General features: G+C 42.9%; 1 protein-coding gene across 2 annotated transcripts in view; it reads right to left on the bottom strand.

The window, feature by feature from the left end:
• The window catches only part of SUPT3H (SPT3 homolog, SAGA and STAGA complex component), a 712,703-nt gene that overhangs the window by 249,843 nt on the left and 447,568 nt on the right, over positions 1-15,292 (bottom strand). For both annotated transcript variants that reach the window (XM_077488954.1, XM_077488955.1), the window contains exons 4-5: positions 9,679-9,765; positions 7,927-8,014 (exon numbers count right to left, since the gene is read on the bottom strand). In XM_077488954.1, coding sequence (XP_077345080.1) covers positions 7,927-8,014; positions 9,679-9,765 — 175 coding nt within the window. The remainder of the gene's footprint in view (positions 1-7,926; positions 8,015-9,678; positions 9,766-15,292) is intronic.

Raw genomic sequence — 15,292 nt, 5'->3', positions numbered from 1 at the left:
TAAAAAAAAAAAAAAAAAACAGTAAAATTAGCCCAATTTTTTTGCGTAATGTGAAAGATAATGTTACGCCAAGTAAATAGATACCAAACATGTCACACTTTATAATTGCGTGCACTTGTGGATTGATGACAAAGTACGGTACCTAAAAATCTCAATAGGCGATGCTTTAAAAAATGTTTACGGTTACCAGGTTAGTGATACAGAGGAGGTCTAGTGCTAGAATTATTGCTCTCGCTCTGACGATCGCGGCGATACCTCACATGTGTGATTTGAACACCGTTTACATACGCGGGCGCGACTTCTGTATGCGTTTTCTTTGCTTTGCGAGCTCGCGGGGACGGCGGGCGCTTTAAAAAAAATTTTTTTTAATTTTATTTATTTTAAAATGACTAAATTGTTTTAAAAAATAAATATTAAAATGTGATCACTTTTATTGCTGTCACAAGAAAGTAAACATCCCTTGTGACAGTAATAGGTGGTGACAGGTACTCTTTATGGAGGGATGGGGGGTCTAAAAGACCCCCCATCCCACCTTTACACTTCAATGTATTCAGATCGCCGAAAACGGCGATTCTGAATACCGTATATCTTTTTAAAACCGGCGCCATTGGCAGCCGAGTAAACGGGAAGTGACGTCATGACGTCGCTTCCGTGTTTACTATGAGGAGACTGGAACGAAGCCGATTACGGCTTCGTTCCAGTTCCTCCCCAGCAGCCGGAGGCAGCGCAACTTGAATCGGTGCTCCCGATCGAGCGGGAGCACCAGTAACAACGGCGGGAGGCGGCGGGAGGGGGGGACGTCCCCTCCCGCTCCTCCGGCATAACAGCCGAGCGGCTTTTAGCCACATCGGTTGTTATGCCTGGATAGCCAATCGCCTGCTGAAAAAAACGGTACCGGGATGATGCCTGCAGGTGCGGGCATCATCCCGGTATACCCCCGGAAGCCGAGTACGCACATCTGCGTACGCTGAGCGGGAAAGGGTTAAATAGTATATGCATTTATTTGTAATCTTTTACATAGCCAGCCTGAAGTGATCTAGCAGGACTTAAAGCGGGAGTCCGCCGTTTTTTTTTTTTTTTTTTAAAAGCCGGCAGCTACAAATACTGCAGCTGCTGACTTTTAAAATAATGACACTTACCCGCCCAGCGCGCCCGCGATGTCGGCACCCGAAGTCGATCTCTTGATCGTCTCTTGGGTGCTGCCGCCGCCATCTTGGGTATGGGAATCGGGAAGTGGAGCCTTTTCGGCTTCATTTCCCGGTTCCCTACTGCGCATGCGCGAGTCGCGCTGCGCAATAAGGATGGTCCCCGCTGTCGCTGGGATCCGTGTGTTTCCCAGCAGGCAGCGGGGGACCTTCGGAAAGGGGCGTAGATTCTGCGGAAAGGGGTGTACCTTCTGCAGAATCTACGCCGGAAGTGGGTGCAGATACCTGTACTGTACAGGTACCTGCACCCCCCTCCCCCCTGAAAGGTGCCAATTGTGGCGCCGGAGGGGGGGAGGGTTCCAATGAGCGGAAGGTCCACTTTAGGGTGGACCTCCGCTTTAAAGCGTTTGTTACTCTAAAAAAAATATATACATGCATCCTGTTCCTTTACAGCATGCTTGGGCTGTGTCATTTGGCCCCTTGTATCATATAAAATACTTGGCTAATCCTGCCTGGTTCTGCCCTCCCTCTGTAAACTGACCACAGTTTATCATGTCTGTGGTCAGTTGACGTGCCTCGGTCCTCTCCCCCACTACTACCTGCCTGCCAGCCTCTTTCCGCTCCCCAGCCCTCCCCTCCTGCTGCTATCATAACTCAGTGTTCTTTCTACAATCCCCTCTGTTACATTAAATAATGTCCACAGCTTATGCGTTTAAAAAAAAAAGCACCGAGGGCTTTCACACTGGAGCGGTGCGCTGGCAGGACATCAGGAAAAGTCCTGCCAGCAGCTTCTTTGGAGTGGTAAAGGATCGGTATCTTTACCACTCCTCCACCGCTGCTCCCCATTGAAATCAATGGGGCAGGGCTGCATTACCGCCGGCAAAACGCCACTATTGCCACGTATTGCGGGTGGTTTTAACCCTTTCTCAGCCGGTAGCGGGGGGTAAAAGCGCCCCGCTAGCGGCTGAAAGGCACTGCAAATCTGATGGTAAAATGCCGCTAAAAATATCGGCATTTTACCGCCGACTCTCTGGGCGCGGCAGTGTGAAACGGGTCTTTTTCTTTAATTTCTGCATGAGTTCAGCTTTCATTTTATTTATTTAGTACATGAAAGGGCTTCAAAATATCATCAGGGGGATGAGTGACAAACCTAAGAGTGCTATTTTATATACTGCATTTATTGGCGTACACCACACACGTTTCCACCCAAAAATCGTGTGCAAATAGGTTGTGCGCATTATACGCCAATACAGAAATTTGGGCTGCCTAGGAGGGAACGGGGAGGTGGGCGGGACAAGCGCCGTCAGATTACATACAGCGAGAATCTCCTGTTTACTCAGCGGCCTCTGTAATAGGAAGTCCCGTCTCCTGGGCCGGCATTGGACCGATGTTCTGTCTATCATAGAAGCCGGCTGGACTTTGTATTAAAGAGGCCGCCGAGTAAACAGGAGATTCTCACTGAATGCAATCGGATGGTGCTCATCCCGCCCCCCTCCCTGTCCCTTCCCTTCTAAACAAAGGGCAAGTTTACTGTACTTCAGACTTTGGGGGGGGGGGGGCATGCCCAGTTGGAGTACACAGTGCCCTATCGTTGGTGTCAATGGGAGGAATAGTGCCCAATTGTTGAGGTCAGTGGCAGGAATCATGCTTCAGGGGCCAGACAAGGGCAAGTAAAGGGCATCTGGCTCCTGGGCAACCTTTTGGAGACCACTACCCTAGGACAGATGTGTGTACACTTGCAGGATCACCAGAAGAAAATAAATTGAAATAAGCTTAAAATAAGGAAACTAATTGAGGTACCATGTCTAATTTACTATATCCAATATTTAACTTTTTTTATGGGTTTTAAACATTCTTTAAGAATTAAGAGCTTGATTTGGAAGTGTTTAAAAGCATCAGTGTTGACTATAACAACCAGTTACTTGGTATCATTCTTCCAGAGCAGGTTATGAATGAAAGAGATGTACTGGCATTTTATTTCATTTGCAACCACAGAAAGCTGAATAATCAGTGAACCATAAAGGAAATTATTACACTTCATGAGCCATTCTGTTGGCACGGACTCTGGCATGGAAACACACATGGAACACCTCTCTGTGCCGATGTCTGTGTAGACTGTGCTGCAGGATTCCTGCATAATGCACAAGCAGCTGTCCTCTGCGATCAGCTTCAAAGCTACCCCTTCTGCCCATTGTCACCACACTGAAATTACACACGCTGAAATCAATTACTGGCTTAATCAGTCCCAGTTTAAGAAAACATCCATGAAAGGAAACAGCTCCCTCATAACAAGCATGGTGTGTGTATCTGTCTTACAACCAGCCTACCAAATGGTAGATCCTTTCTGTCTCTTCCGCTTTAAAGAGCGAAAAAAAACAAAAATTCTTCAGATTGACAAAGAAATAAAATACTAAAAAGTTTTTTTTTTAAACTTGACTGAATAATTGCATGTAGTCCCTTTTTTTTAATTTGAAGGCCAAATGGTACTTTATTCAGCTGCATATTGAAATTGAACTAGTGTAAGTAGGTTAAAAGGGGTTGTAAAACCTTGCTTGCTTTTAAAATAAAAAAAACAAACATGTCTATACTAACCTGCTCTGTGCAATCGTTTTGCACAGAGCAGCCCCAATCCTCTTCTTTTGGGGTGCCCTACTGCCGCTCCAGGTCCCTCTTCTTCATCAGGTACGCCTACAGAAAGCCTCTTTCCCTGGGGGCACCCGTGCGGACACGAGTCCCACTACTGCAACCAATCACGCAGATAGCAGGACTCGGTCCCGCCCCCCTGTCACTGGATTTGACAGCCCATCAGATTGGGCTTAGGTAAGAAAAAGGGGGGGGGGGGGTGATGCAATGCAGCACAGCAGCACAGCACATTTTTCACCTTAATGAAAAGAATGCATTAAGCTGAAAAACCTTGAGGCTTTACAACCACTTTAATTATGTCAGTCTTTTGCAGTTATTGTCAACCAAGGTTCCTCCAGAGGTTGCTGGGGGTGGTTCCTTGAGCTTTGGCTAACTGACCTGCCATTTGATGGTGCAAACTGATCACCACTTTAAGAGGCACATTCTTGCCACTGACCACCAATGTAAGGGGGATTTTTCCCAATGAGTTGCTTTTAGCAGGGGTTCCCCCGAGACATGAAAATTATTTTGAAGGTTCCTTTAGGGTAAAAATAGAAAAGCTGGTCTACTGGCATTCTCTGATAAGGAGAGGGAGGAGCAGCATTATAAGTCAGGCTGTGCTACCGGAAATATGCTGAAAATAGAGAGCAGGGGAATGATCGCTTAAGTGTGCTGCTACTCCTTAAATGTTTATTCAGGGGTATGGGGGTGAGTTTGCCAAGCTGTGCTGCTGCTTTAATGAAAGGCAAAGCTTGAACCACAAAAATGGCTGAACAAAATAAACTCTTTGGTAGGGAAAGCAGTTTCACTGCTCACCTGAAGTTCTTTAACTACCTCAATACAGGGCACTTTCATCCCCTTCCTGCCCAGGCCATTTTTTAGCTTTCAGCGCTGTCACTCTCTGAATGACAATTGCGCAGTCATGCAACACTGTACCCATATGAAATTTTTTATCATTTTGTTCCCACAAATAGAGCTTTATTTTGGTGTTATTTGATCCGCACTTATGGGCACTGATGCGCACTGTTGGGTGGCACTGGCAGACACTGATAGGTGTCACTGCTGGACATTGGTGAGCAGCACTGAAAGCCAGCACTGACTGGCACCACTGGTGGGCACTGATTGCTGGCACTGGTGCTTTTTTTGTAATCAGGGCACTGACGATCAGTGCACCAATTACCTGTTCTGATGTCCCCTGCGAGGAGATGCCGCTGATCGGCTCTCCTTGCCACACACTCTGTCAGTGGGACGTGATGAGAGATGATTACAGGCACTTCCTGCATTTACATGTGACCGGCTGTGATTGGACACACCTGATCACATGGTTAAAAAGCCATGTCAGTGGCTCTTTACAGAGTTCAGGGTCGTGCCATGTCCTAGCAACATGGACGGACTGTCATATGACGTCCACCCAGAAAGAAAATTGCACCATTCCTCCGTCATTTGATGGTGGGCGGGTTGCAAGTAGTTAAAGGATATGCATTTTGTGGTAACAAAAAATAAAAATGATTTTTATTCTTGATCTATCATACTTGGTTGATTCAATGCGTTCAAAGACAGGGATCATACAATTATGATTTATGGACGGTAACATTTCTAATATTGATTTGAACTTTTAATAATATGAGAATAAATATACAAACAGATCAGAAGAGCTACAGGAAGAAGGCCTCTCCAGTTCTCTTTAGCTGAGAGTTACTGGAGTCATAATGGACTCTCAGCTGACAGCATTGATTGGCCTCTTGTATATCTGGAGTATTTAGCCATGTACAATTGAACTTGTTCTGTAATGTTGATGAAATTTCATAGCTTATCCAAGCCACCTTATAATCGATATCAGTAAAATATCCCAGCATTTTACACCAATCAGCCATAACATTCTGACCACTGACCGGTAAAGTAAATAACACTGACTATCTTATTACAATGGCATCTTAAAGTAGGTGGAATATATTAGGCATCAAGTGAACACAGTTACATAGTAAGTGAGGTTGAAAAAAGACACAAATCCATCAAGTCCAACCTGTGTGTGTGATAATATGTCAGTATTACATTGTATATCACTGTATGTTGCAGTCGTTCAGGTGATTATCTAATAGTTTTTAAGTAACCATCAATGCTCCCGCTAAAACCACCACCTGTGGAAGGGAATTCCACATCCTTCCTGCTCTTACAGTAAAGAACCCTCTACGTAGTTTAAGGTTAAACCGCTTTTCTTCTAATTTTTGTGAATGGCCGCGTGTCTTGTTAAATTCCCTTTTGCGGAAAAGTTTTATCCCTATTGTGGGGTCACCAGTATGGTATTTGTACATTGAAATCATGTCCCCTCTCAAGCGTCTCTTCTCCAGAGAGAATAAGTTCAGTGCTCGTAACCTTTCCTCATAACTTAGGTGCTCCAGTCCCTGTTAGTTTTGTTGTCCTTCTCTGGACTCTCTCCAGTTCCAGCACATCCTTCCTGAGGACTGGTGCCCAGAACTGGACAGCATACTCCAGGTGCGGCCGGACCAGAGTCTTGTAGAGTGGGAGAATTATAGTTTTCTCTCTGGAGTTAATCCCCCTTTTTAATGCATGCCAATATTCTGTTTGATTTGCTTGCAGCAGCCTGGCATTGCATTCATGGCATCATCTACTAGGACCCCCATGTCCTCTTCCATCCTAGATTCCCCTAGAGGTTCTCTCCCTAGTGAGTAGATTGCATTCCTATTTTTGCCACCCAAATACATTATTTTAAATTTTTCTACATTAAACCTCATTTGCCATGTAGTTGCCCACCACATTAATTTGTTCAGATCTTCTTGCAAGGTTTCCACATCCTGCGGAGAAGTTAGTGCTTAGCTTAGTATCGTCTGCAAATACAGAGATTGAGCTGTTTGCCCCATCCTCCAGGTCGTTTATGAATAAATTAAATAGGATTGGTCCCAGGACCGAACCCTGGGGGACCCCACTTTCCACCCAGAGCATTTTGAGTACACCCCATTTATCACTACCCTCTGAACTTGCCCCCTGTAGCCAGTTTTCAATAAACATACTCATCCTATGTTGTCTCTGAAGCTGATGTGTTGAAAGCAGAAAAAAATTGAGAGCAACTCCAAAACTGCAGCGATGTTCCCATTCTGCAGTGGTCAGTACCTACCAAAAGTGGTCCAAGTGAGGAAAACTAGCAAACCAGTATAAGGGTCCTGGGTGGCCAAGGTTTATTGATAAACATGGGTATCGAAGGCAAACCCGTGTAATCTGCTCCAATAGAAGAGTTACTGTAGCTCAAATTTCTGAAAAAGTTAATGCTGGTTCCGGTAGAAAGGCGTCAGAACACATAGTGCATCACAGTTTGTTGTGCATGGGGTTTGCGTAACCACAGATCGGTCAGGGAGCCCATGCTGACCTATGTCCACAGTCAAGGGCACCTACAATGGGCACATGAGCATCAGAACTGGACCACAGAGAAATGGAATAAGGTTGCCTGAGCTAATGAATCATGTTTTCTTTTAAATCATGCGGGTGGCCGGGTGCATGTGTGTTACTTCCGTGGGAAGAGATGGCACCAGGAAGCACTATGGGAAGAAAGTATGCTGGCAGAGGCAGCGTTCTGCTACTGTCAGATTGGTGCCAGATACCACAGCATACCTTCAGAGGTCTAGTGGAATTTTTGCTATATAGGTCAGGGCTGATTTGGCTGCAAAAGGGGGAGCTGTTCAATATTATGTGGGTGGTCACAATGTTATGGCTGATTGGTGTATATCCACACAGGTAGCACATACCCCTTCATCCAGTCACCATGGAAAGGCAGATGTTGATTGTCCAAGAACAGAATTGGAAGATGTGAAAGTTGTGGAACCACCCTGTTATAGATACTGTACATAACCCCATCCTTGGTGTAGAGTCTGCATGGGTGTTAATCCTCCAATATACAAAGATAGGATTATGTAACTAGAAAAGGGCGATTCCCGAAGTTTCACACCACACACCTTTTGGACAATCAACATCTGTCTTGACACATTCTCATTTGAACTGAAAAGGTGGCTTGAAGAAGCTATAAATGTCTTTCAGCATTACAGAACAAGTCCAGCTAAATGTGACTGAAAACTATTACAGTACTGACAAACTATTTTGTTTCCTTTTTAGCTTAATGTGTCAATAGAATACTAAAAAGAAAACTTACCTTCAATATCTTCTTCATCTACTGCCTTCAGGACTTTGGATTTGTAGTCCCGGAACACCATGTATTTTAGTAACCGTTTTAGCTTTTTCTGTAGAACAAGGGGAAAACAGTGACTACAATAAGCCCAATCAGAAAAGATACAATTTCTTTCCAGAAAAGAAAACGGTAAAGCTGCTGCATTCACCTTTAAAGTGTTACTAAACCCACAACAGTAAAATCAGTCTGTATATGCAGTGAAGCATGCTTGTTATGCTCACTGTGGAACCTAAGGGGTTAATCCTCTGCATTGTGTAAAAATTCTGCTTGATCTTGTATGAACAGATCCTCCTCTTCTTCCACTGACTCCAGAACATGTCTGGATAACACAGAGCATTTGGAGTCAGGCTGCACATGCTCACTTTGGTGTGTATTGCTAGAGAGATTTTTTGTTTTTTGGGAGGGTGTATGTGATCAGCACAAGGCCCATCAGCACTGTCCAGATAGAGGGTCAGGGGTCCTGGATTCTGATAAGACAGCTTAGTGCAGTATGAAAATGCCTCCTACAAGCGTTATCAGGAACTAATAGAAGTCACAGGTCTGCTATATACTACTGATGAGAAAGGGTATTTAGCCATTTATATTTACTAAAATTATTTAATTTCCATGTTCTGTGTAATGTGGGAGACCAGATATAGTGAATGCAGGCTCCTGGGTTTAGTAACACTTCAATACTTTGCTTTAGTGTCAGAAAGGCCAGTTCAGAGCTCTTTAGGGCACGACAAATAAAAATCATCAACATTTAAACTATCACTGACTTTAATGCATGCCTTAACACTTAAACCTTAAAATCCGCAGCCAAGGTTTAAGCTACTCTCTAAAATGATGCCTTCACCATCCCCCTAACAGTTAAACTTTAAACGTGTTCCAAAAACGTAATAGCATAAATACACAACAGTCGTCAAGCAGATTGATAGGTTTTTCCCAATGTTTTATTTAATTGTTCTGATAAAGTAGAGATGAAGAGATAAGCTAACTGTCTTAGTGACTGAAGGATATCACAAAAGTCTTTCTGTCACCTCAACATGAGCTCTGGTTGACCCTCAGTGGAGAGTGATTTTAAAGTGACTGTAGAGTTTAATGTATTTGTTTCTATAAAAATAACATACATGTTATACTTACCTGCACTGTGTAGTGATTTTGCACAGAGCAGCCCAGATCCTCCCCTTCTTGGGTCCCCCTTTGGTGCTCCTAGCCCCTGCCTCCCCTTGAGTGCCCCCACAGCAAGTAGCTTTCTATGGGGGCACCTGAGCCAAGCCGCAGCTTTAAGAATGCATTAAGATACAAAACCTTCTGCCTTTACAACCACTTTAACCTTAAAGGGCGAGTATATGTGCTTCCAGCACCAGAAGAGCTTCTTATCACATAGATTTTCAAATCTTTAAAATCCTTGCACGATGTTACAAATTCTTAAGCTGGCCATAGATGGTTAGAATCTAGGCAGGTTTTAGCAGAAATCGGTCGAGATTACAACCAACCATCTACGGGCAGGCGGAATGAACAACCAGCATGCTGGATTTTCGACACGCGGTTATTGCTAGCTGCTATAGCGGCCACATGGAAAGCAGCAAGCATCATGCCTGTCTAAAGATCTTTTCTTTTCAATTATTTGGGCTTCTCCACAATTACGCTTGAAACGCTGTGCACTGTAATCACACAGCAAACAAAAAAGTATAGCTAAACAAATAGATGTCAGTAAAGTTCCATCAAAAATACCTTATCTTTGCGCATCAGGAAGAGGAGATCTTCAGGGGACACCACCCGTGCCCCTCTCATCTGAGACACTTCAGCAGCTTGCTGCAGCTAAAACAGAAAAATAAAATAAATGTAAACATAAATAAATGTAAGCTGAAAGTGATGCTACACTTTAGATGACAAATATACAACAAAATTAGGAATGTGGAGGAAAAAAGTCTACATCTCTTTTTTTTATTGATTTCAAAGGCAAGAAGTACCGTAATAAAGCACAAAACTACATTTTACAAAAGAAAGCATGTTAACGGATATAACTGTTATTTATTAACACGGGATTCAAACAATCCACATTTGAACTTACCGATTCATGGTCAGAATGCAGAGAATTAGACAGAGCCCCCACCCCCCCAACAACTATATAAAATCCCTTCTCAGTCCAATACTTTTCATATCATTTTGAACAAAACAAAGACCAAGGAAGGTTTAGAATCTCAGGCAGGGTTTTATTTCTGTCTTTGTCCCTATTGGGACAGAGACAAAAATCTATTTTTTTTTTCTTTTTAGAGTTTTTGTTATTGTCTATACTAGGCTTTTTCAACCAGGGTGCCTTCAGGTGTCTTCAGGGTGCCTTGGCAAAATACCTAGAATTGCTCAGAAAATGATATATACAAGCCAGCGGGTGGATCAAGCCTGCCTATTGGTTACACAAAGCCACAGGTTTTCATTGTGCACTATTAGAGCCTTCCAGCTGCCAGTGTCCTAACAACCAATGATATCATCAGTTGATAAGGAGGATGTCGGGCACCTGCCTCTCTCCGTTAACACCAGTTTGATGATATTCTTTTTTCTGTTTTAAAATGTAATATGATGGAATGTTAATTCACCACGTCAGCCAAAAGTAGATGTAAGTGTATCTGCAAATCCTGTAATTGCTACTCACAATGTACTTTCACTGTTAGATACTTACCTTTCTTCAAATTATATTGTAGATACATTTTCCTCTTCAACGTACACCCCTGAAGAAGGAGATATCTGTACTCTGAAACACGTTGGATGCAAGAGGATCATTTTTGTTATTTTAGGATATGGTGATAATGTTATGAATTGGCAATACATTCTATTTTTATATGTATATTATCCAATATGTTTAATAATGAATAAAACTATTTTCTACTAAACTACTCTACAATATTTATACGTTTAATTAAGTGTGACTAAAAAGTCCACCCTAGGGGGTTTCTTCCTGTTTTTCCGTTACCACCAGGGTCACATTAACTGAGTGAAGGAGAAGAGAAACATTGGAATACTTATCAGTACCAGTGTGCAAAGATATATCTGCTTTGGAAGAATAAATCACTACTAATGTTGGCTAAATCACCGGTAATGTATGCATGTGGCTGTTGCTACATTATGCAAAACTATTAGTATAGTTTCTTACATTTTAGAATGGGGTGCCTCGAGATTGGGTGAAATTTTAAGGGTGCCTTGACTGAAAAAAGGTTTGGAAACACTTGTCTATACTTTCTTGTCCCATTAACAACTCCAGCCCACAATTCTTATATGAGCATCAAGGAGATAGGAAGTTAGGGGGAATTCTCCCCAAATGGGTCACAGACAGATAGTTTAATTCTTTCACATGAAAAAAACAAAACAAAAACAGAAGAGGTCTTATAAAGTACTATATCCATAGAACCTTCTCTTACCATCTAGTAATATAGTAATTATGGCTGACCAGGACAAAATGATCAATACTATCAATATTCTGACTGCTCATTGACATATCTGTGCTGCCAAGTTTAAATGAAAAAGCCGTCTGATCCGTAACTGCTAAAATAGAATCTGAGTCACATTGATTTAAGTCAGACAGGCTTGGTTGTAGATCTAGGATAAGTGTATCTAAAGCCATTTTTATTTTATATTTAGATAGAGAGGTAAGCAGTTTGTTTCTGGGTTTTTCTTTCCTTTAAATTCTTTATTTTTTTAGAAACAATGAAAGGACAGAATTAATGCAATACAGCGCAATAACATAACACATATCATTTTATATGAGATCACAAAGCCAACATGGTGTGGAAAAGACACCTTTCCATAGATGAAAACCCAAGGATATTGTATAATCTTGCCCCTTCAGGTACTTTATCATCATGCAATGCAGATGTGTAGGAGTATCTACAATCCTAGGTAGACATCCTTTTCTAGTTGCTGTCAGGTTAGTATTGCTGTATATGCGCTCATTAGTGAGATTTCCTCTTTTGTTTCTGGTGACTGCTGTCCCTGCACTGAAATGGAAGAAAAATCCCTAGAAAAGTAATAGCGGGGAAAGCCTCCAATGGGGACACTTGTTCTTGTGGCAACTGTCTAAGCCCTTGTACACACAGTCGGACATGCCGACAACCAAATCCATCGGATTTTGTCCGACGGATTTTGTCCGAAACTGTTGCATACACACGGTCGGACAAAGTTGTTGGAAAATCCAATCGTTCAGAACGTGATGACGTTATTTCGTTACGATGGGACTACGTTCCCGCTAGTAGCCAATAGCTTTGGTGTAGGAATTTGATCTGAGCATGCGTGGCACTTTGTCCGATCGGAATTCTCTACACATGATCGGACAAAGTCCGATCGGATCATGTTGTCAGAAAATTTTACCGACAAGTTGGAAAACTTGGTCCGTCGAATACTCAGATGGAAACAGTCTGATGGAGACCACACACTGTTGGATTATCTGACAAAACGGTCTGATCGGACACATTCCGTCGGAATCTCCAACCGTGTGTACAAGGGCTAAGAGGAGGTTTACCATCACTTTAGAGACACATTCACTCACGTCCTTTAATGTCTCTTTTACCCACTGTATATTACAAAAGTATTGGGACGCCTGCCTTTACACACACATGAACTTTAATGGCATCTCAGCCTTAATCCGTAGTGTTCAATACTGAGTTGCCTCACCCTTTGCAGCTATAACAGCTTTGACTCTTCTGGGAAGGCTGTCCACAAGGTTTAGGAGGGTTTATGGGAATGTTTGACCGTTCTTCCAGAAGCGCATTTGTGAGGTCAGGCATTGATGTTGGACGAGAGGGCCTGGCTTGCAGTCTCCACTCTAAATCATCCCAAAGGTGTTCTATCGGGTTGAGGTCAGTGCTCTGTGCAGGCCAGTCAAGTTCATACACCTCAAACTTGTTCATCCATGTCTTTATGGACCTTGATTTGTGCACTGGTGAGCGATCATGTTGGAACAGGAAGGGGCCATCCCCAAGCTGTTCACACAAAGTTGGGAGCATACAATTGTCCAAAATGCCTTGGTATGCTGACATCTTAAATGTTCCCTTCTGGAAATAAGGAGCCAAGCTCAACCCCTGAAAAACAACCCCACACCATAATCCCCCTCCACCAAATGATTTGGACCAGTGCACAAAGCAAAGTCCATAAAGACATGGATGAACAAGTTTGGGGTGGTGGAACTTGGCAGGAGTGGACGAACAGGCAGGAGTCCCAATACTGTTGACAATATAGTGTATATGGTCAAAGCCTGTGGACTTCTATCACACCTACAGTGTCTTAAAAAAGTATTCATAACCCTTGAAATTTTCCACATTTTGTCATGTCAACCAAAAATATAAATGTATTTTATTGGGGCTTTATGTGATAGACCAAGAAAAGTGGTGCATAATTGGTAAGTGGCAGGAAAATTATGAATGGTTTTCAATTTTTTTTACAAATCAATATCTGAAAAGTGTGGGGTGCATTTGTATTCAGCCCCACTGAAGTCAATACTTTGTAGAATCACCTTTCACTGCAATTACAGCTGCAAGTATTTTTGGGGATGTCTCTACCAGCTTTGCACATCTAGAGAGTGACATGTTTGCCCATTCTTCCTTGCAAAATAGCTCAAGCTCTGTCAGATTGGATGGAGAGCGTCTGTGAACAGCAATTTTCAAGTCTTGCCACAGATTCTCAATTGGATTTAGGTCTGAACTTTGACTGGGCCATGCTAACACATGAATATACTTTGATCTAAACCATTCCATTGTAGCTCTGGCTGTATGTTTAGGGTCATTGTCCTGCTGGAAGTTGAATCTCCGCCCCAGTCTGAAGTCTTTTGCAGACTCTAATAGATTTTCTTTGAAGATTGCCCTGTATTTGGCTCCATCCATCTTCTCAACAACTCTGACCAGCTTCCCTGTCCATGCTGAAGAAAAACATTTACACAACATGATGCTGCCACCACCATATTTCACAGTGGGGATGTTGTGTTCAGAGTGATGTGCAGTGTTAGGCCAAAAAGTTTAATTTTGGACTCATCTGACCAGAGCACCTTCTTCCACATGTGCCCCCACATGGCTTTTCGCAAACTGCAAGCAGTAATTTTTGTGGCTTTGTTTCGACAATGGCTTTCTTCTTGCCACTCTTCCATAAAGGCCAGATTTGTGGAGTACATGACTAATAGTTGTCCTGTGGACAGATTCTCCCACTTGAGCTGTGGATCTCTGCGGCTCCTCCTGAGTTACTATGAGCCTCTTGGCTTCTCTGATTAATGCTCTTCTTGCCCGGCCTGTCAGTTTAGGTGGACAGCCTCATCTTGGTAGGTTTGCAGTTGTGCCATACTCTTTCCATTTTCGGATGATGGATTGAACAGTGCTCCTTGAGACGTTCAAAGCTTGGGATATTTTTCTTATAACCTAACCCTGCTTTAAACTTCTCTACAACTTTATCATTGACCTGTCTGGTCTGTTCCTTGGCCTTCTTGATGCTGTTTGTTTACAAAGGTTCTCTAACAAACGGGCTTCACAGAACAGCTGTAGTTATACTGGGATTAAATTACACACAGGTGGACTCTATTTACGAATTAGGTGACTTCTGAAGGCAACTGGTTCCACTAGATTTTAGTTAGGGGTATCAGAGTAAAAAGGGCTGAATACAAATGCACACCACACTTTTCACATGTGGATTTGTAAAACATTTTGAAAACCATTTATCATTTTCCTTCCACTTCATAATTATGTTGCACTTTATGTTGGTCTATCACATAAAATACGTTTACATTTTTGGTTGTAACATGACAAAATGCAGAACATTTCAAGGCACTGTATATGAGCTTGGTAGACCTCCCGTTCCAAGTTCATAATAAAAAGATGTCCACCCCTTTGTGGCTCTAACAGCTGACATTCCTCAGCCTTATGAAGCGGAATACACCTGCTTAGTAGAGGATCTCTCCGCTGAGCAGGCGGATGACATTTCTGTGTGGACTTGGACACAGCCTGCTATCATTTATGGGGCAATCAGATGGAAACAGACTGCTTGTTCATTTCCATCCAATGCCATTCAATCCACCAGATGGATGGGGAATAGGTTCCCCCATCTATCTGTTTTTGGTGGACAGGATCAGATTGGATGGTGGCAGGTGTCTGGAGACATTCACCACTCCATAGAAGACACTAGGGGGGTCCGATCGGGTCCACCTGAAAAATTGACAGGCGGGCCTGATCGGTTTGCCCATCTGAAAGGGGTCTACTAGGAAGGGTTTTATAGTGTGTATGTGGGGGTTCGTGCCCATTCAGCCAATTTGTGAGCTCGGGTACTGATGCCAGTTTGAAAATGCACAATTGTCTAAAATGTCTTTGTGTGCTGTAGT

The sequence above is a fragment of the Lithobates pipiens genome, unplaced genomic scaffold (assembly GCF_037356315.1).
Source record: "Lithobates pipiens isolate NorthernLeopardFrog02 unplaced genomic scaffold, aLitPip1_a1.2 Scaffold_18, whole genome shotgun sequence".
Lineage (NCBI taxonomy): Eukaryota > Metazoa > Chordata > Amphibia > Anura > Ranidae > Lithobates > Lithobates pipiens.
The sequence above is the reverse complement of the archived record's forward strand: the minus strand, read 5'-3'. Positions and strand labels throughout refer to the sequence as shown.